Source organism: Myotis brandtii, unplaced genomic scaffold (assembly GCF_000412655.1).
Source record: "Myotis brandtii unplaced genomic scaffold, ASM41265v1 scaffold244, whole genome shotgun sequence".
Classification (NCBI taxonomy): domain Eukaryota; kingdom Metazoa; phylum Chordata; class Mammalia; order Chiroptera; family Vespertilionidae; genus Myotis; species Myotis brandtii.
In genome coordinates, this window is record NW_005359225.1 from 93,217 (window position 1) to 114,584 (window position 21,368).

The 21,368-nt window shown below is 42.5% G+C and overlaps 1 protein-coding gene across 2 annotated transcripts in view; it reads left to right on the plus strand.

The window, feature by feature from the left end:
* Positions 1–3,247: 3,247 nt before the first annotated feature.
* INTS4 (integrator complex subunit 4) overlaps positions 3,248–21,368 on the plus strand; it is an 85,614-nt gene continuing 67,493 nt past the window's right edge. Inside the window, exons 1-4 of one of the 2 annotated variants that reach the window (XM_005867024.2) lie at positions 3,248–3,902; positions 6,743–6,934; positions 17,366–17,483; positions 20,809–20,915. In XM_005867024.2, coding sequence (XP_005867086.1) covers positions 3,849–3,902; positions 6,743–6,934; positions 17,366–17,483; positions 20,809–20,915 — 471 coding nt within the window. In that variant the 5' untranslated portion in view covers positions 3,248–3,848. The remainder of the gene's footprint in view (positions 3,903–6,742; positions 6,935–17,365; positions 17,484–20,808; positions 20,916–21,368) is intronic. The other variant, XM_005867026.2, reaches the window with a different exon arrangement.

Consider the following 21,368-nt stretch of genomic DNA (forward strand, 5'->3'; position numbering starts at 1 on the left):
TGCTCTGTGCGTGACAGGGGGCAGCGCCCCAACCCCCTGATCAGCCCTGCTCTGTGCGTGACAGGGGGTGGAGCCGCAGACTCCCCATCGACCCTGCCTTGAGTGTGACAGGGGGCGGTGCCCCACCCCCCAATCAGCCCTACCCTGAGCGTGACTGGGGGTGGCATTGAAACCTCCCGATCTGCCCTGCTCTGTGCATGACAGGGGGTGGCGCCCCAACTCCCCAATCGGCCCTGCTCTGAGCCTGACCAGGGGCTGCACCTAGGGATTGGGCGTGCCCTCTGCCACCCGGGAGCAGGCCTAAGCCAGCAGGTCGTTATCTCCCGAGGGGTCCCAGACTGCGAGAGGGCACAGGCCGGGGTCAGGGACCGCCCCCCCCCCGTCCCCCTGAGTGCACAAATTTTTGTGCACCGGGCCTCTAGTTTTCAATAAGCATTACAATTTAGTAACTGTGTCTGCGTGTATATTTTTTCTTATTTTCAAAACTTGTTTAATGTTTTCCCTTTTTTTTGGTATTTAATATAGCTGACAATTTAAAGTGGAAAAGTCCTAAATGTCTATTTGAACTTTTTATCATGAAGCAATTCAACATTCTTTATCAAGTGCCTGAAAAAGAGTTCATAGCCTTTGATCAGTAGTAATGAGATTAGATTCCAAAGAGACTCCCTGCTTCTTAAGATGTAAGTAGAATTGCTTGTACTCTCAAGTTCATGAATTATGGAAGGGTCAATGTCCTCCCCAAGATTTCTGCACATTCCCAGAGGGTTTGTCTCCTTCTGGTCAGCTCTGGTTCTCTGCTCCTGCCAGATTCATTCAGCATAGGGATCTTCTAATCTAGATGCCTTAAGCCTGTTGTTGCTTGTTCTGCACAATGCTCACCCAGATTTAACACTCAGATCTTTTTTTCTTTTTAATTTTTTTTATTTATTGACTTGAGAAAGAAAAACATCAATTTGTTGTTCTACTTATTTATGCATTCATTGGTTAATTGTTGTATATGCCTTGACCAGGGATCAAACCCACAACCTTGACATACTAAGCTACTGGGCCAGGACTCAGATATTTTTCATAATTTTTACAAATTCCACTCCCATGAACTATTTGTGCACATAGCAGACTGTGGGGAATACAGACAAATAAAGGGGAGAGAGTTTACACTGCAAATGCAAATAACTTCAAGCTGAATATTGGACATATCTATTCTTAAAGGTGTGTCAGTCACCCACATCTCTAGGGGCTTTTCAGTAGTAGCTTGTATTTGTTTTCTATTCTTCTCTCCCTGTTCTTTGTTGTTTTTTTAAATACTTTTTTTTCATTGATTTCAGAGAGAGGAAGGGGAAGGGAGAGAGAGAATGACTGATCGGCTGCCTCCTGCACTGGGGATTGAGCCTGCAACCTGGGCATGTGCCCTAACTGGGAATCGAACCGTGACCTCCTGGTTCATAGGTCGATCCTCAACCACTAAGCCATGCTGGCCAGGCTTTCCTCCCTGTTCTTGATATGCTTCTCAGTAGATGGGAGTAATCTTCCCTGTCCTACTGACTTCCTGCTAGGCCTTACGACTTAATCTGGTTAATGGAGTATGTGTGGAAGTGAGTGTGCCATTTCCAAACAGGCTTTAGAGGCATGTCAAGTTTCCACCAGCCCTGCCAGAAGCAGCCCATGTTCCAGTTACTTTTTTTATTGCTTTGCCTTTAGCCTGCATCCCTTAAGATCAGACTCTCTTCCTAAGCAATATACCAAACTAGTTTATTAAACAAAGGCCATTCCAATATCTCCCTCCAACTTCCAAATCCATAATACAATTAACATGACATAACTATTTTTAAAAGTATGTTTTGATTGACTTTATAGAGACAGAGGAGGGAGGGAGAGAGATACATCGATGTGAGAGTGAAACATCCATCGACTGCCTCCTGCTGGGATCAAGCCTGCAACCCAGGTATGTGCCCTGACCCAGAATCAAACCGGCAACTTTTTGGTGCACAGGATGACACCCAACAAGTTGAGTCACACCAGCCAGGGCTGCTAACATTTATTAAAGATACTGTTTTACTAAGTGCTTTTCATTTAACTGAATATATTTGTAAATGCAGTGGTTTCTGTGGCCTGGGATGCCATTCTTTCTGGAAAATTTACCATAGGCATATCTTGTTTTATCATCATTCACTTTATTGTGTTTCTTACAAATTGAAAACCCTCCACCAGCAAAAAGATTACTACTTGCCTGAAGACTCAGATGGCATTTTTAAAGCAATAAAGTATTTTTAAATTCAGACAGTAGCTTGTCTAAGACATAATGCTACTGCACACTTAGACTACAGTAAAGTATAAACATAACTTTTATATGCACTGGGAAACCAAAACTTCATGTGACATGCTTTATTGCAATATTTGCTTTATTGTAGAGGCCTGGAACCAAATCTGCAGTATCTCCAAGATATACCTGTATTTTAAAGCCAGATTTAAACTCCTTCCCGCTGTAAAACTTTCCCGAGACATCCTGAAGAAGTTAGGTCTGTTTGGACCACATTCCTTTGTTATCCATCACACTTTGAATGCCCACTAATTATCAGCTGGGTGTCTCCCTTCCCAGTTAGACTGTAGGACCTTGAGGGTAAGTAAAGACCACCTTTTAATGGGTTTTTGGGTCTTCTGTACTGACTACAGCCTGCTGTTTTTCTTTTCTTTTTCAATTACAATTCACATTCAATATTATTTTGTATTAGTTTTGGGCCTGTTGCTTTTTCTGAGCATCCCACAACAACTCTTTTGAAAGACGAAACAGTGAACAGCTGACGTTTCACGTCGGATGTAAAATTGGGCTTGGATTTATTAACACTGACACGTGAATTACATTGCACAGTCTGTAAACGGTTTTTGCACCATCTCATTCCATTGTCATTACATTTGTCAGTTGTTATCACCCCATTTGTAGTTGAGGCTACTTTTTATTATGTAGCTCTAAGGCAGAGGTTCTCAACCGTGGGTCGCGACCCCTTTGGTCGGTGGAACGACCCTTTCACAGGGGTCGCCTAAGACCACCGGAAAACACATATATAATTACATATTGTTTTTGTGATTAATCACTATGCTTTAATTATGTTCAATTTGTAACAATGAAAGTACATCTTGTATATCAGATATTTGCATTACGATTCATAACAGTAGCAAAATTACAGTTATGAAGTAGCAACAAAAATAATTTTATGGTTGGGGGTCACCACAACATGAGGAACTGTATTAAAGGGTCGCGGCATTAGGAAGGTTGAGAACCACTGCCTTAAAGGATAGGTAGCTTTTGAACAACCGGTGTGAAGAAGCAGGAAAAAGCACCCCAGGCCAGGGGAGGGGTGCCACACACACTGTCCAAAGGGAGAGCTCGGGGAATACAGAAGCAGCAAACACTGTGAAGAGCAAATGATGGGAACGTCAGCTGGGCCTCTTTCCGTTATCTCGGAAGTCAAAATCGCTACGCAGCTCGGGGGTTTGGCTTCCAGCTCTAACTCGCCCCGCCTTTGCCCTTTACCTAGCGCTTCCTTCCTCCCTTCGCTCAGCTCCGCCCCCGCCAACAAGCCCCCAAAAGCTCTCATTGGTTCGCCCATCTCCATAGGCTCCGCCCCCTCCGCGCTACGCTCTGGTTTCCGTTCCCCCGGCGCACCTGGCGTAGGCGGCCAATCCCGACGTACCGAGGCGGGGCAATCGAGCAACCGGAAGCAGCCTCTCTTTCCTGGGATCCCACTGCCTTGTGGGATAGTGGAGGGTTCCTCTGGCCCCGGCAGGTTTTCCGGATTCCGCCCCCCGCCTCCCTCGTCAACTACGGAAGCTGACAGGGTCTGCGGGCAGCGATGGCGGCGCACCTTAAGAAGCGGGTGTACGAGGAGTTCACTAAGGTGGTTCAGGTAAGCTCCAGAAGGAAAGGTCCCCTGACCAGTCGTAGGTAGGAGGAAGGTCATCCACGCCCCAGGCACCTTTGCAGAACTGGCGCCACGAACTTGAGTTGAGCGCCGACTACTTTGATAGGCTCTTTTCGACTACACTTTAGTGGGCGTGTTCGCTTGCCGCTTCCGTTGTCACGATGATGAACTCATATGTGCAGTCTGGTACTTAAAAAAAAAATCATTAGCTAGAGACAAAAACCGCTTTTACAATTTATGAGAACGTCTTTTTTCGTTATCTTACTCTGTTCAGGTTACATTAGCATCCTCGTTTCACAGATGTGGACTTAGAAGCTTCTCAAGGGGTACCAGGGCAACAGAAGCAATTAGTGGTGGAGTCCCCCACCCCAACTCCGTTACAAAACACACACACACGCACACACACGCGCACACACACACAGAGAAGCGCCCTGGGCGAATTGTCTGTATGCAAAGCTCTTGGGGGCTGGAAGAGAAGTCTATAGGAATCCTCAAGGCCCAGTCAGAGCCGGCGGGGGTCACAGGCCTCAGAGGGCTGGGACTCTGCGCCGATGGGGCAGCTCACCCGGGAAGGAGGGCAGTACCTTCCTCCTCTGGACTTGTTCAAGGACTGCCGGCCCAGCTTCTGTCAGAGAAGCCGGGGATTCTCCACGTGTCTCCTCGCAGATGACGCTGAAGTAGAGGTTGATACCAAGTCATCCCCTGTGTCACGCTTCACAGGCTTTATGTGTAAGCTCATCACCGGCGGGGATCTCATTAAAATGTAGATTCTACTCAGTCAGCCCGGCGGGGGAAGTGAGGCAATAGTCTGTATTGCTGACAAGCCCCCAGTGGATGCCGGTGATAAACAGCATCCTTGGAGCCACAGATCACAGTGAGATCCCTCTACTTGTAGAGCAGCAAGACAGACCACCCCGCAGGAAACTGATCCTTAAACACTTCATTCATTCCCTCAACAAGCGTCTATTGAGGGAAGGAGTGGCTACTATGCATCAGCTATAGTAAAAGTTGTTGAGCTACCATGTCCGATGCACGTTAGGGTCCCTGTCCTTTAGGAACTCACAGGCTAGTGGGAGAGAGAACAGCATATATGGGATTTACACCACAGAGAGATTGTTGCACTGACAAATCAAGTCTTCTTCTTCAGCTCCTCCTTTCCATAAAAATTCCCTAGCCAAACTCCCTAGCCCTTCATGACTTGACAGTATTCCTTCTTTCCTTTTTGTTTTGTGGACTCATCTTTGTAGCATATTCCCATTGGCTGAAGGCAAATTAGTTTACTCCTTATTCTTGTTTTTTTTTTTCTTAAAATAACTTTGAGATTTAGCCTTGATATCTTTTTCGCTCCATTTTATGTGAAATTAGTTTTCCTAAACTTTTAATTTGAGTCAAGATTAAGGAAAGCTTTTCTAACTTTACAGAGCTTCCTCTTCTGTGGCTTGCTGTCTAGAATTTTCTTGCTGTTTCCCTTGCCCACTTTAAAAAAAAATTGTGGTAAAGTATACATAACATAAAATTTACCATTTTTACCAGTTTAGTGGTATCAAGTACATTCATATTGTGCAGTGTCACTTTCTTTCCAACATTCTGTTCTCATTTATCAAGACTGCTCACCTCTTCTCCAGCATGCCTTGTGTTTGTCCGTATCCAAACTTTTGTACCTATTATCTCTTTTACATAGAGTGGTTATCATTCTTCCCTTTTTCTTCTCCACCCGGTGCACTTATATTTTTGCTCTAAAACCCACTTGAAACCTCAGCAAGAACGTAATCTCTTTCTCCTCTGCTTCTATGGTACTCTGCTATGTTCACCCATTTGCACCCATCACTCAGTGCTACTATAATTACCAATGTGCATATCTTTCCACCAGTCTGGGCTTTTTGAGAGCAGAGATAATGTTTAGTTCATCTCTGTAGCCCCTGAAAAGACCATAGAGCCTGGCTCACTAAAATGTTATTGATGGTTGATCAATATTAGATATTGGTTTGTCCTCCCCTTTATATACTCTCTAGGGAAAAATATTTCCCAACTTTTGGCCTAACTGCAGCCCAGATAACACTGAAGACTGAATTTGTGTGGAATAGGATGGAAATGGATAAGTGGTTATTGAGTCTAAATTCCACTGACTTCAAAGCCCCTGATCTTTCACCATGCCATGGTAGGCAGAACAAAATGTTAGTGGACCTACTTTACAGAGAAAGAAACGGAGACTTGGAAAAATTAAATGACCTGTCCAGAGTTATAGGAACTAGTGAAAAGCAAAATTAGGACTCATAGTCTGTCTCCAATCCAGTGTTCTTTTTCCAGTTTGTAACACTGCTTTGTCCTAAGGCTAGGTCTATTACCTGAGTACATTATTTGGTACTAGAGGCCCAGTGCATGACATTCGTGCACTGGCGGGGAGAGGGGTCCCCTCAGCTCAGCCTGTGCCCTCTCGCAGTCCAGGACCGCTTGGGGGATGTCTGCCTGCTGGCTTAGGCCCGCTCCCCAGCAGGTGGACATCCCCTGAGGGGTCCTTAGCCCTGTCGCGGAGGCGGGAGCGGCTCCCACCACCACTGCTATGCTCACCAACCGTGAGCCTGGCTTCTGGCTGAGCGGTGCTCCCCCTGTGGGAGTGCACTGACCACCAGGGGGCAGTTCCTGCATTGAGGGTCTGCCCCCTGGTGGTCATTGCACATCATAGCAACCGGTTGTTCCTCCGTTCGGTCGATTTGCATATTAGCCTTTTATTATATAGGATAAGGGAAAATTATTTCCATCAAATGAGGTGAAGTAAAATTGTAGATTTTGTGTTTTCATGTCTTAACTTTCTTACCTCTTTGCAGCAACAGGAGGAAATTACTACTAAGAAACTCCGACTAACAAAACCAAGTAAATCTGCAGCACTCCACATAGATCTATGTAAAGCTACCTCTCCAGCAGATGCTTTGCAGTACCTACTTCAGTTTGCCAGGAAGCCTGTCGAGGCAGAAAGTGTGGAAGGAGTAGTCAGGATTCTCTTGGAACATTATTATAAGGTGAGATGGTCTTGTGGACTGATGGGAGATGTATAAGGGTTGTATCATCTCTGCAGAATGGGTTAATGTTGCAAAATAAACAAGAAGGCATTCATTCAGCAATCTTTTACTGTCTTTCATGTACTAAGCACTGTGGATAGAGATAAAAAAAGACATAAATCCTGTCCTCAGAAGTTTACAATATTTAGAGCTCCTGGTTGAGATTGGGGTTTCTGCTGGCTTCTCCAGACTTCCCCTTCCTCTACCATAGAACTCAGCACCCTGGGTGGTCATTGGGTAAATACTGATATGCCTGCCTCCAGTGCTCTCGTCCAGTCTACTCACGTGCTGCGCTAAATATTCATCTCTGAGATTAAACATACATATTTTGCCAAGTTTGCTCCCTCTGTTTGTTTTCCTGAAGTTTTAAAAATATTATATTTTTGCCTAAATAATTCAGTTAATATTTCTTAAAAAGGGACTATAAAAAACAACCATAACCACCTAATCACATCAAGTAAAATTAAATAATTTTTAATGTAATTTGGCCCATATTGATATTTCTTTAGTTCCCAAAATATCTTTTTATAGTTGACTAGAGGCTCGGTGCATGAAATTCGTGCACGGGTAAGGTCTCTAGGCCTGGCTGGCGATCAGGGCCGATTGGGGCCTTCTGGCTGCCCACTGGGGCCTCCCTTCCCTGGCTGCCGGCTGCCAGCTGGGGCCTTCCTTTGCTCCACGCTGTCCCCTGGTGGTCAGCGCACGTCATAGCGAGTGATCAAACTCCTGGTCTCCCGGTCGAACTTCCAAGGGGACACTTTGCATATTAGCCTTTTATATATATAGATTCACTCAAATAAAAATGTAAACAATGTCTATATATGGCATTTACTCCTTGTTAAATCTAGAAGAATTTTTTTATTTTGTTGACCTGTTGTTTATAAAATGTCTTGTTTTCTGAATTTGTTTCCTTCTTTGGGGGTTAACTTGCTCTTATACCCCCTGTATTTACTGTGAACTAAAAGTTAGATCTATTTGTTAGATTCAGGGTAAGCATATTTTTGAAAGTTTTAAGAATACTTTGTAGATGATTTGTGTTTCATTTTGCATCTGCCAGGATACATATAATGTGTTGAAGTCCTACCTTGCAAAAGCTTCTTATCTTTTTCCCTTCAGTCTCTTTTCTTTCCATAAACTATCTTTATTTAAATCTTTCATGTCTGACATATAAAGGTCCTTTTCTTTACGTATATAACATTCTAGCTCAATCAAAATACTTGCAGTTATCCAAAGACCTTATGTGTTTTCAGAAATCATTGTCTTTTCACATGCTGTTCCCTCAGCTCAGAACCCCTGTCCCTGTCCCTGCCACTGCCCTCTAATCTGGTCTGTCATTTTCCCTGCCAAGCATATTCTTTCCTCAGAGTCTTACACTTACGTTTTCTTCTACCAGGAACACTTCCCTTACATGTTCATATGTCTGCTTCCCACACTTCATTCAAGTCTTTATGCTCAGATGCTACTTTTTCATTGTTCCTTTATTCCTTTATTTGAAATTAAAACTGCCTATCCATCCTGCACTTCTTAGCTTCCTTCCTTGATTTTGTTTTCTCCATAGCACTTATCATATTTTAATATACTATACTAGAGGCCTGGTCCTTAGAGCTGCCACGGAGGTGGGAGAGGCTCCCGCCACTGCCACTGTGCTTGCCAGCTGTGAGCCCAGCTTCTGGCTGAGCGTGCTCCCCCTGTGGGAGTGCACTGACCACCAGGGGGCAGCTCCTGTGTTGAGCGTCTGCTCCTGGGGGGTCTGCTCCCAGGGGGTCAGTGCGTGTCATAGCGACTGGTCGTTCCGCTGTTTGGTCGATTTGCATATTAGAGTTTTATTATATAGGATGATTTTTTCATTTATTTTTACCTTGTCTATTTCCCCATACTTGAATGTAAGCTGTTCTTTAGCAGCATTTTTTTTGTTTTATTTTGTTTTTAAATATACTTTATTGACTTTTTACAGAGAGGAAGGGAGAGGGACAGAGAGTTAGAAACATCGATGAGAGAGAAACATCGATCAGCTGCCTCCTGCACACCCCCTACTGGGATGTGCCTGCAACCAAGGTACATGCCCTTGACCAGAATCGAACCTGGGACCCTTCAGTCCGCAGGTTGACGCTCTATCCACTGAGCCAAACTGGTTAGGGCATTTTTGTTTTTTTTTAATATAATGTGTGGTGAAATAAATATTTGTTGAATGAATGCTTTTTGACACTTTTTACTCAATTTTAAAAAATTCTTATTATATATCAGGCATTGTTCTGGGCACTGGACTATGTCCTGTTAGCATATTTAATTAGTTCTTGGTATTGCATTGTATGTCATGTGTGTCTATTTCCTTCAGACTTTGAGCCTCTAAATTCAGAGACTACAAATTTATTAATTACTGTCCCAGTGCCTAGTAAGGTAGAGGCACATTGTATGGGCTTAATAAATGTTTCCCTCATGTTTTACATGAATGAAATCAGGATTCTGCTCTCAAGAAGTCTTAAGCCTTGCCCTACCTGGTTTGGCTCAGTGGATAGAGCGTTGGTCTGCTACTGCAGACTGAAGGGTCCCGGGTTCGATTCCGGTCAAGGGCACATGCCTGGGTTGTGGGCTCGATCTCCAGTGGGGGGCATGCAGGAAGCAGCTGATCAATAATTCTCTCACCAATAATTCTATCTCTCTCTCCCTTTCCCTTCCTCTCTGAAATCAATAAAAATATTTTTTAAAAGAATTTTTTAGTTTCTTAGTGATCTACTTTTAGTTATCCTCCCATTTTAAAGCACTATATCTACCTATTAGTATTACTATATAATAATATAACTCTATTACCAATAATCATCTGTACTAATACTTCTAAGAGCAGTTAGCATTTATATAGCTTCTTGGAGTTTATAAAGCTCTTTCCACATGTAATATTTTATTTAATCTCGACAACACTATTATTATCTCTGTATTCCAGATAAGGAACTAGGCTTAGAGCAGTTTAATATCCAAGGTCACCCAGATAAGTAAATGGAGGGTCTGGATTTGAGTGTGGGTTGGTTCTCCCTGTTTCCTCTTCCACCCCAACTTTTTGTAATGGAACTTTTCAAATATTCACATGCACATGCACACACCCGCGCACACAGAACAGTTTAATTCCCATGTACTCATTATCCAGTTTTAACCATTATCATTTCATGGCCAAACTTGTTTCATTCCCACCACTCCTCATCTTCACTGTCCATTTTCACTTCCTCTACTCTCATCCTCTCCACCAGATTCTTGTGAAAACAAATCCTTGGTATCTTTATCATTTTATTCATAAATTTCAGTATATATCTGAACAATAAAGACTCTTTTAAAACAATCATAATACCATTATCATGTATTAAAAAAATTAGTTCAGGTGTTCTGATGTTCGACCCCACACTCTTTAACGGGTCATGCTGCTTACATTAGTCTAGCTCAGTGGTCGCCAATCGGTGGTCCATGAGGTCCGAAAGGTTGGCGACCGCTGGTCTAGCTGATTCTAGCCACAAAAGAAATGAGGGAGGGATGCCAAATGGGTCCAGTTCTAGATTAATGACCATAGCAGTTTTTACCTTTCTTCTTTTTGTCCAGAAATGTGGTATCTAGTATTTTAGTAGTTAAATTACTTTGGGTTCTGCTTTTCTTTTTCAAGTCTTTCTGTGGTTAGGCAACAATATCTGAATGGTGAGGAGTTCTTAGAGTACTGTGCTAGTTGCTGTGGAGGATGTAAAACCTATGAGACATGCTCCTTGTTCCTTAGGGGCTAGAAGTATAATTGGTAAGCCAAATAATATATGTAGCATATAGATAGTAAGGGCTAAAGTTACTTACTTGTTCATTTTTTTTCTTTCACTTAAAATGTTCTGGATATTAACTCTGTTCTTGGCCTTGTGCTTCATATTGCTGATACAGAGATGAATAGGTGATCCCTGATCTGAGTTTAGTTGGGTAGGTAAAACAATAAATGGATAATAACAACACAGTGTTATAGGTGCTCTGAAATCTGGGATAGGTTATGATTTGACCTCAGAGAAGAAGGTAATCATTTCTACTTGGGAGCATGAGCCTGGAAAGGCATTATGTAGTAGTAGTAGTGATGCTTGCAGTGAGTCTTAAAAAAACAGATTTTTGGCCAATTGGGAAACAGGAGGAAAGGCATTTTAGAGAGAAGGGGCAGTTGTGAGGAAAGACATGGAGATGTGGAATAGCCTATCTCAGTGGTCGGCAAACTGCGACTCGCGAGCCACATGCGGCTCTTTGGCCCCTTGAGTGTGGCTCTTCCTAAGCCTTAGGAGTACCCTAATTAAGTTAATAACAGTGTACCTACCTATATAGTTTAAGTTTAAAAAATTTGGCTCTCAAAAGAAATTTCAATCGTTGTACTGTTGATATTTGGCTCTGTTGACTAATGAGTTTGCTGACCATTGGCCTATCTCATTAGAAGGCATGCAAGTAGTTTGGCTGGTATAGATTTTAGGTTGAGAACTCTTTAAGAGATAAGACTAGAAAGATTGAAAGGGGTATGATCCTGAATGGTCTTGTGTTCTACCTTGTGTGTTTTGTTTTAGACATGTCACTCTGGGCATAGTTTGGAGGATGGAGGAATTGGATAAAGGCAAGACAGGAGTAAGGGTGACAAACTAGGAGACTGATAAGTCTGAAGCAAGGTGATGAAAGCTTCAACCAGGACAGCTTTAATGGTGAGAAGAGCAGTTTTAGGGAGGGCTTCCCTGGAGGTAGTTTGTTTTAAGTGTAAGTGTGAAGGAGGTGATTTATGTTTCAGTAGAAGCGGGGTCTAGGGGATTATTTGAGAGTAGAAGAACTCGAGTAAAGTATCCAACTGGATAAAGAATGTCACTAGGTTAGATACTCTTGTATTCTTTTTATTCCCATTCTTTCCTTTTTGCCGCCCTCTTATCTGCTAGGCTTACTGCTACTGCTTTCTCTGCAGCTCCCTTGTGTTTGGGAGGTCTGTGACTCCATTCCAGACCATTGAAAAGGCTATATAGCTCTTCTCCTATCCTCTCTCACTGCAAGATTAGGTTATTTGATTAGGTCATTGTCTCTGAAAGACAATTATTTGATTCTGTGATGTTATTTTCAAATCAATAAAAGAATTGGCGAGGCTTGGGGCAGCGTTCTTTGTGAGGGTGTCGCCGGGGCCAGACGCTGGGGTCCGGATGCTGGGGATGGTGTGCGGAGCGGCTCGCTGGCTGGTATTGGCATCTGTCCGATATGGGGCTCTCCGGAGAGGACCGAGCTTGAAGAAAGATGGAGATATCTTTGCTGGACGGGGTGGCTCAGGTCGGAGCCTGGTACCGTCGAGGTCATGAAGTTCAGGAAAGAGAAAGCCCTAACTGAATCAAGAAATGGTGATGCTTACAGCCTCTCCTCCTTGCCTATCAGCAGAAGGGACTAGGGAAAGCCCTCAGCCTCCCAACTCCAGTGAAGCCTCCTGCAAAGCCCATGCCCACAGCCCTGTGTCCCAGGCTCTGGGAGGTTCCCCGAGATGTGCAATCCACTGAGCATAACCAGATGGTGAATAAACATGACAAATATCAGCTATGTATGAGTGAGTGATGGTTGGTTTCTCAGTATGAGTAGGTTCTAGCTGTTGTAGTTTCTTGTCTTTGCTGTTTGTTCTCTAATAGGCCTTTGATTTACAACCCAGGGTCTCCAGGCCCTTACGGATCCATAATTATGGGGCCTGGCACCTATTTTCATTATTTATAAAACCCCGACAGAAAAGCTGCACAGGCTAACTAAACCCTCAAACTTTTTTTTGTGTGGAATAACACTGGCTAATTGTCACATGCCAATCTATCATAGCTTTGGTTGTTAGTTTAAAACGACAGAATATTAAAGTGATTATTTTAAAACTTGAAAAAAGAAAAGAATTGGCATTTTATTTCAAATCAGTAAAAGAATTGGCATTTTATGTCTATTCAAAACTAAATTCAGTATCTTCCCCCATTCTCCAGTCTACCTTATCCCAGGAAATGGCATACTGTTTGATAGTTTTTTTTGCATAGGGGTTTTATACATTTTTCTGTTAGTTATCCTATATATTTCATGTTTAATGTTATTGTAAATAATCAAATTTTTTTTATTTTCTAAGAGTATATAGCTGATATTCAGGAATGCAATGGATTTATTTTTAGTTTATTTTTATTTTTATTGATTTCAGAGAGGAAGGGAGACGGATAGAGAGATAGAAACATCAATGATGAGAGAGAATCATTGATTGGCTGCCTCCTGCACATCCCCTACTAGGGATCGAGCCCGCAACCCAGGCATGTGCCCTTGAGCGGAATCGAACCCGGGAACCTTCAGTCTGCAGGCCGACGTTCTATCCACAGAGCCAAACCAGCTACGGCTGCATTTTTGTTTAATAATTTTATATCTAACAACCTTGCTAAAGTTCATGTAGCAATTTAAATAAGTTATGTGTAGATTATTTTGGATTTGTTTTTTACAGGCAATTGTATGAGCGAATAATGGCTTTGTGTAATATTACTATAATGATAACAGCAATCTCCTGATTAAAGTTTGCATGATATGCCTAGTTCTGCCTTTTATATTCATACTTTTGATAGCCCTTTGTTTTAGATATAAGCCATGTAAACAACATGTAGTTAGTTTTTTTTTTAAAAATATATAATCTGACAGTTTTCATTTTTTAATTGGAGTACTTAATTACATTTAATGTAGCTATTGATATAAGTGAGTTTAAACCTATCTTTTATTAAATGTTTCTGTTTGCCTTATTTGTCCAGTGTTCTTTTTTTCCTTTCGTTCCTTGCCATACTTTGGGTTGACTCTATATTAAATTCTCTCCTCCAGCCCTAACCGGTTTGGCTCAGTGGATAGAGTGTCGGCCTGCGGACTGAAGGGTCCCAGGTTCGATTCTGGTCAAGGGCATGTACCTTGGTTGCGAGCACATCCCCAGTCGGGGGTGTGCAGGAGGCAGCTGATCGATGTTTCTCTTTCATCGATGTTTCTGACTCTCTATCCCTCTCCCTTCCTCTCTGTAAAAAATCAATAAAATATATTTAAAAAAAAATTCTCTCCTCCGTCTCTCTTTATTAGCTTAGGAGTTATACATCCTTTTATACTTTTTTTTACTAGTTAACCTAGATATTGCAATATGAATTCTAGACTTTCAAGAGTAAATGTTAAATTTGATACTTTTACCTTCTTTGGACGATGCAAGCACTTTAGCTCCCTTTATCCACCTTCCTGACTTATGTGTAAGTGTAATTGTATACTTTTATTCTCCATTTTTCTCTCTAGGATACTTTATTATTTTTACTTACTTCATTTATTTTTTGGTTTATTTTTTCCAGTTTTATTGAGAAATAATTGATATACATCACTGTAAAAGTTTAGGCATAAGAACGATGGTTTGATTTACATATATGATTACCACAGTAGGTTTAGCTAACACCCATTATCTCATATCTATAATAATAAAAGCGTAGTATACTAATTAGAACGGATGTCCTTCTGGACGACCTTCCGGATGAAGCCGGGGCTGTGAGGGAAGCCCGAGTCCTGGTTGCCTGCCAGCGGCTGGAGGAAAGCCCAGATCCTGGGTGCCAGCCAGCAGCCGGAGGGAAGCCCGAGTCCCAGGTGCCGGAGGGAAGTGGGTGCCGGCAGCCGGGGGAATGAAGGCCTACTCTTGCACGAATTTTGTGCATCGGGCCTCTAGACTATATATATAAAAGCCAAGCGACCAGAACGACCGGTCACTATGATGCACACTGCAGCTGGCCAACCGGCCCGATCGGGGGCGGGCTGGCCGGCCAACCTCCCGAGGCCCCTCCCCGCAACTGGCCCCACCCCTGATTGGTCCCCTTACCTGATGGGGGCAGGGTCAGCTGGCCAACCTCCTGTAGCCCCTCCCTCCCCCTGCCGGCCTGGCTCTGATCAGGTCCCGATTGGGGGTGGGGCTGGCAGCCAACCTCCCACATCCCCTCCCCCCAGCTGGCTCGGCCCCAATTAGCCCTGATTGGGGCGGGCTCGCTGGACCCCACCCATGCACGGATTCGTGCACTGGGCCTCTAGTAGGTACAATAGAAAGAAAAGAAAAAAATATTTCTCCTTATGATGAGAATTCATAGGATTTACACTTTTTTCTTTCTTTTTTAAAAAATATATTTTTATTGATTTCAGAGAGGAAGGAAGAGGGAGAGAGAGATAGAAACATCCATGATGAGGAGAACCATTGATCGGCTGCCTCCTGCAAGTCCCCCACTGGGGATCGAGCCCAAAACCCAGGCATGTGCCCTTGACCAGAATCGAACCTGGGACCTTTCAGTTCGCAGGCCAATGCTCTATGCACTGAGCTAAACCAGCTAGGGCTCTTCATTTATCTTTTAGTTTTCTAATACCTTCAAACACACACACACACACACACACACTTTTTTCTTTCTGTTTGTTAATCCTCACCTGAGGATATTTTTCAATTGGTTTTTAGAGAGAGTGGAAGGGAGGGGGAGAGGGAGAGAGAAACTTTGATGTGAGATAGACACATTGATTGGATGCCTCCCACACGCACACACCCTGACCAGGGCCAGAGGTCGAGCCTGCAAACAAGTTACATGCTCTTGACTGGAATTGAACCCAGGACCCTTCAGCACGAGGGTCGATGCCCTATCCATTGAGCCAAATTGGCTAGGGCAACACTTTTTTCTTTTTTGGCATTCATAGTATTTTTCTAGTTTTCTCAGCAGGAATATTGGTCTGAATTGTCTAGTCTGCCCTTACCAGAAGTGAGAGTCTTGCCATTGTCTTTTGCTGGATCTTTGCAATACACTTTTTAAGAAAAAAAAAAGTTGGTTTTTTGTTTGTTTGTTTGTTTTTGTTTGGTGCTGAAACCCGGGAGCGAACCAGGAAAAAAAGATGTTTTATTGACTTTAGAGCAAAGAAGGGAGAGGGAGAGAAAGATAGAAACATCAATGATAACAGAGAATCATCTATCGGCTGCCTCCTGCATGCCCCTACTGGGGATCAAGCAGGAAACCTAGGCATGTGGCCTGACCAGGAATGAAAATGTAACCTCCTGGTTCACGGTTTGATGCTCAACCACTGAACCACATTGGCTATGCTGCCATTCTTAATCTGTTTCTCTGTCTAGTTTTGTGCCTTCCATTTCAATCATCATATTAATGCTGGACTGGTATTTAAAATTGACTTTCCCAAGATTTTCCTATATAATAAAAGCCTAATATGCTAAGTGTCTGACCATTTGATCATTCAACCAGTTGCTGTGACACGCACTGACCACCAGGGGGCAGAAGCTCTGACCGGTAGGTTAGCTTGCTGCTGGGGTCCAGCTGATCAGGACTGGGCAAGACGGGCTGGACACTCCCTGGAGACCTCCCACTGTCCCTCCCGGGCCCAGATTGGCCCCGATCAGGACTGGATGAGATGAGTGGGACATGCCCTGGAGCCCTCCCACGGTCCCTCCCTGGCCCAGATCCTGCACTGGTGGGGTCCCTCGGCCTGGCCTGCACCCTCTCACAATCCGGGACCCCTTGGGGGAGGTTGGAGAGCTAGTTTCAGCCCGATCCCTGCAGGCCAGGCCGAGGGACCCCACCGGTGCACCAGGCTTCTAAAATATATATATAGTAAGTGGTGTGCCAGGACTCTAGGTCTTCTGACTTTATAACTATTGCTCCTTCCCCCACTGAGGCCTCCTTGTTGCGCTCAGTTATCTTCTTAGGAACGTAGGGTGCTTCGTATTTGAGAACAGGGAATGAACAAATGGACATGGTTCTTTTTGTCTTTGAGGGAAATTTCTCACCAAAAAATTCTTTGTGCAAATTAGAGACCACCTCCTAATATTAAAACTAAAAGGGCCAGACCACTCATTTCTCAGTCTAGCTTGTACCTACAGTTCAGGCGTAAGACCTAGACCCAGTTAATTAGATTTACCTGCCCCAAACTTCTAATGGTGATCCAAAAAAAAAAAACACCAAGTAGATTAAAACTTCTTTTTCTGGTAATAGCATTGGTGGCTGCAGCACCCAATTTCCAGGGGCTCCAAGAGCAAGGTGCTGACAGCATGGTTGGGTGGCCAGTGCTGGCAGTGTTGGTAGTATAGGTTGGTGCAACTCTTGTGTAACTGCACAGGATAGAAAAGATACTTTTAATCCCAAAAGCACATTTCTGGTTAGAAGTTAATGACATGAGGAAGGCGTAAAAAAATTCCCGTTCATTTTGCCGTATTTGGGTGTAACATACTGATTAAGAAAGCTCTCTCCTCTGAAATATATAAAGTTAAAGCCTTTGAATACTTGGATCATTGACTCTCTTTTGAAATGTTAGTTTCTCATGTTCTGTTTTTGGTTAGCTGAAAGGAGAGCATCAAGGTAACAATAGCTTCTTTTGTTCCAGGAGAATGATCCATCTGTGAGACTGAAAATTGCTTCATTATTGGGGTTATTGTCAAAGACTGCAGGATTTTCTCCAGACTGTATTATGGATGATGCCATTAACATCCTGCAGAATGAAAGTAAGTTGCAATTTAAAAGCTGTACACTTAGAGCAGAAATCTTTAGTTCCTTTTGTATAGAATTTAAAACAGAATATTGTTGTGTTGGTATTAAAAAGGAATTTGAGGATGATTCAATAAAACTATGTACATATATTTACATTAGAGTTAAAATGTAGTTTTTGTCTCTTAATAGCTATCATTTATGGACCTGTACCTAGTGCCATATGCTTCAAGTATTTTGCATATGATAGAAGATAGATGTCATTGTCATTTTATAGGTGGGAAAACTGAAGTTGAGAGAAGTTAACTAACTTTTTAAAGATGAAGTTGTATGGGACAGAGATGATGTTTAGGTGACTGTGCACATTAACTCAGAAACCATGAGAGATGCTGTCCTGGTCATATGTGGTCTCTGAGTTCTCTCCCTATAAAAGTGACATCTCCTAGGTCTCACATATTGTTGTTACTTTTTCTGTTTGTTGCTTGTTGATGTCCAATAACATTATTTCTGTGTTTAGGTGAAATGGGAAAATACTTCACCTTTTTAATGTTTTTAATTATTTTTCTGTGGGTTTTTTTTTTTAATGTACAAGATTATATTATAGAGTTAGTGCCTCAGTTACCTTACTATCTATAATAATAAAAGTGTAATATGCTAATTAGACCAGACAGCTGAACAACCTTCCGGATGTCATTCCGGATGAAGCTGTGGTGGCGGGGGCCAAGGCAGAGGCAGTTAGGGACGATCAGGCAGGCAGGCAGAGTGGTTAGGGGTGATCAGGCAGGCAGAGTGGTTAGGGGCAATCAGGCAGGCAGGTGGGCAGAGTGGTTAGGGGCAATCAGCAAGTGAGCAGTTAAGGGGCGATCAGGCAGGCAGGCAGAATGGTTAGGGGAGATCAGGCAGGCAGGGGAGCAGTCAGGCAAGTGGTTAGGGGCAAGCAGTTAGGGGTGATCAGGCAGGCAGGCAGAGTGGTTAGGGGCAATCAGGCAGGCAGGGGAATAGTTAGGGGCGATCAGGCAGGCAAGCAAGTGGTTAGGGGCGATCAGGCAGGCAGGCAGGCGAGCAGTTAGGAGCCAGCAGTCCTGATTGCAAGAGGGTGCAGACTGGGCTGAGGGACCCCCCCCCACCCCCCTGTATGAATTTTGTGTACTGGGCCTCTAGTTGAAAATTAAATAAAAAGAAAAGTTCTTTGGCTCTGGCTGTTGGTTGGAGCATTTTCTGATACACCAAAAGGTGGAGGGTTCAATTCCTAGTCAGGGCACATAACCCAGGTTTTGGGTTCAATCTCCGGTTGGGGCATGTGTGGGAGGCAACTGATAGATGTTTCTCTCTCTTTCTCTCTCTCCCTCTCCCCTTCTCTCTAAAAATCAATTTAAAAAAATATTTTTTAAATATATCCCATGGCAGCCCCGGCTGGGTGGCTCAGTTGGTTGGAGTGTTGTCCTGCACAGCAAAAATGTTGCAGGTTCGATTCCCCATCAGGGCATATACCTAGGTTTCAGGTTCAATCCCTGGTCCAGTGTGTATGGGGGGCAACTGATTGATGTTTCTCTCTCTCTCTTTCTCTCTTTTCTTCTCTCTCAAATTAATGAACATATCCTTGGGTGAGGATTAAATATATATATACACAAAAAAAGAAAAGAAAAATCTTTTGGTATTTCTGGAAATATTGTAATTTGTTTCAATTAGTTGTGGTTTTAGAGAATAGTTTTATTTTGGGTATATATATATAAACAAATGTGACTATTTAAATATTGGACAACATTTAGTCTATAAACTTAAAAGCTTATGAGAGAAATAAAGGGCCAATGAATTCAGAGACAATCTAAACTTATTTATTGTACAGCTGTTTAATGTTAACAAATGTCTTACATATGTGGCTTATTGGCTGAAGTTGAGAACTTCTAAAAAATTTTGTTAGAAACACCTTTATACCAAAATTGTAATTGTATTGAATTTCTACCAAAGACTTTCTTTTTTAATCCTCACCTGAGGATATTTTTACATTGATTTCCAGAGAAAGTAGGAGGGAGGAAGGAGGGGGGAGGGAGAGACATATAGATTGCCATGCACACGACCTGGGCTGGGGAACCTGCAACAGAGGTATGTGCCCTTAATCAGTGCCCTTGACCGGGAATTGAACATGAGACCCTCCAGTCCATAGGCCAACACTCTAACCACTGAACCAAACTGGCCAGAGCACCTGAGGACATGTTTTTATTGATTTGAAAGAGAGAGAAAGAGAGAGAGAGAGAGAGAGACATTGATGTGAGAGAAAGACTAGAAGTCTTACTAAGAGGTGATTTAACAGTATTTTCGGAGCTTTAGTCATTTATATATCATGTACGCCATTTCTTATATATTTGCTTCACATCTATACTATGGTTTTCTTAGTGTTTTTCTTAAGTGGACAATTTTTTTAGTTAAATAAAATTAAAGGGGCTTGTTATATTAGAAATGTTAAAATGAAAATAGTGACACGTGACATCAATAGATAGTAACTACAGTTTTTATTATGCGCATTAAAATATCTACATGGTTATTTGAATGCCACCTAAATCCACTTGTATACTACGAGCATTAGAAGAACCATATTTTGGAACAAAGATGAAAATCTGGCTAAGATGATTGGTATTGATTTATTTGGATTTGGATTTTTGTCCATTTATTAAACATTCATTGAACATTTAATGAGTTATGCTAGATTCTGATAATACAGAGGTGAATAAAATACTATATTTGCTCTCAAGGTTTTTTTACTTTCCCGATTTAATCGGATGTAAAAATAAGTAAGTATAGTAAAGAGTTATAGCTGATGTAGAGGGTGCAGTGGAAGCATGGAGGAGAAAATGGTCCATTCTTGGGGAAGAGGAAAAGCTTCATACAGGAGGTGACACTTCAAGAATAGTAGGTACTCCCTCAGGAGTGGGGCTGAGAATGGAGTCGAGTGTGGACGAAGTCATTCTAGGTAAAGAAGTTGGCCTGAGCAAAGATAGGGGGACATGAATCTAATTGGAAAAAGACAGGGAGGGCTAGACATTGTAGGGTATGTATGTATATATGTATGCCCTGCTAAGGAATTTGGACTGTATCTTGATGGCAGTGAAAAGCCCTTGAATTAGTCAAGTACTAAACATTTTGGGGGCACTTTGGCCAACCTGTGGAGGATTCAAATATTTAGATATGATACCTTTAGGAACTTAGCTTTAAGTTGAGGGGAATCAAAGATCAAATAGTAGAAATTAGCTGCCAAAAAAAATCTACATTCTTTACCCAAGTAAACTTAGTTTCTTTAGTGATCTCTTTTTGAAATTTTACAACACAACTTATCTTTCTTTCTAGAGTCTCATCAAGTCCTAGCTCAACTGTTGGACACTTTGCTTGCAATTGGCACTAAACTCTCAGAGAATCAAGCTATCCAGATGCGATTAGTTGATGTAGCCTGCAAGGTAAGAGTATAATGATTAGATATAGGGTTGCTTCTTTCTTGAACAGTTTTGCATTATCTGTTGGTATGAGCTATAAGAACTGCTTAGTTCTACAATGTAAATTTGTAACTGAGAATTGTCAAGGACTCCCAATGGTTTTAAGAGCTATCTCATGTTGTTGTTTTTTTGTTTGTTTGTGTTTTTTTTAATTAAATCTTTATTGTTCAGATTATTACATTTGTTCCTCTTTTTTTCCCCCCATAGCTCTCCTCCACCCAGTTCCCACCCCACCCTCTGCCCTTACCCTCCCACTGTCCTCATCCATAGGTATACGATTTTTGTCCAGTCCCTTCCTGCACCCCCACACCCCTTTCGCCCCAAGAATTGTCAGTCCACTCCTTTTCCATGTCCCTGGTTCTATTATATTCATCAGTTTACTCTGTTCATCAGATTTTTTATTCACTTGATTTTTAG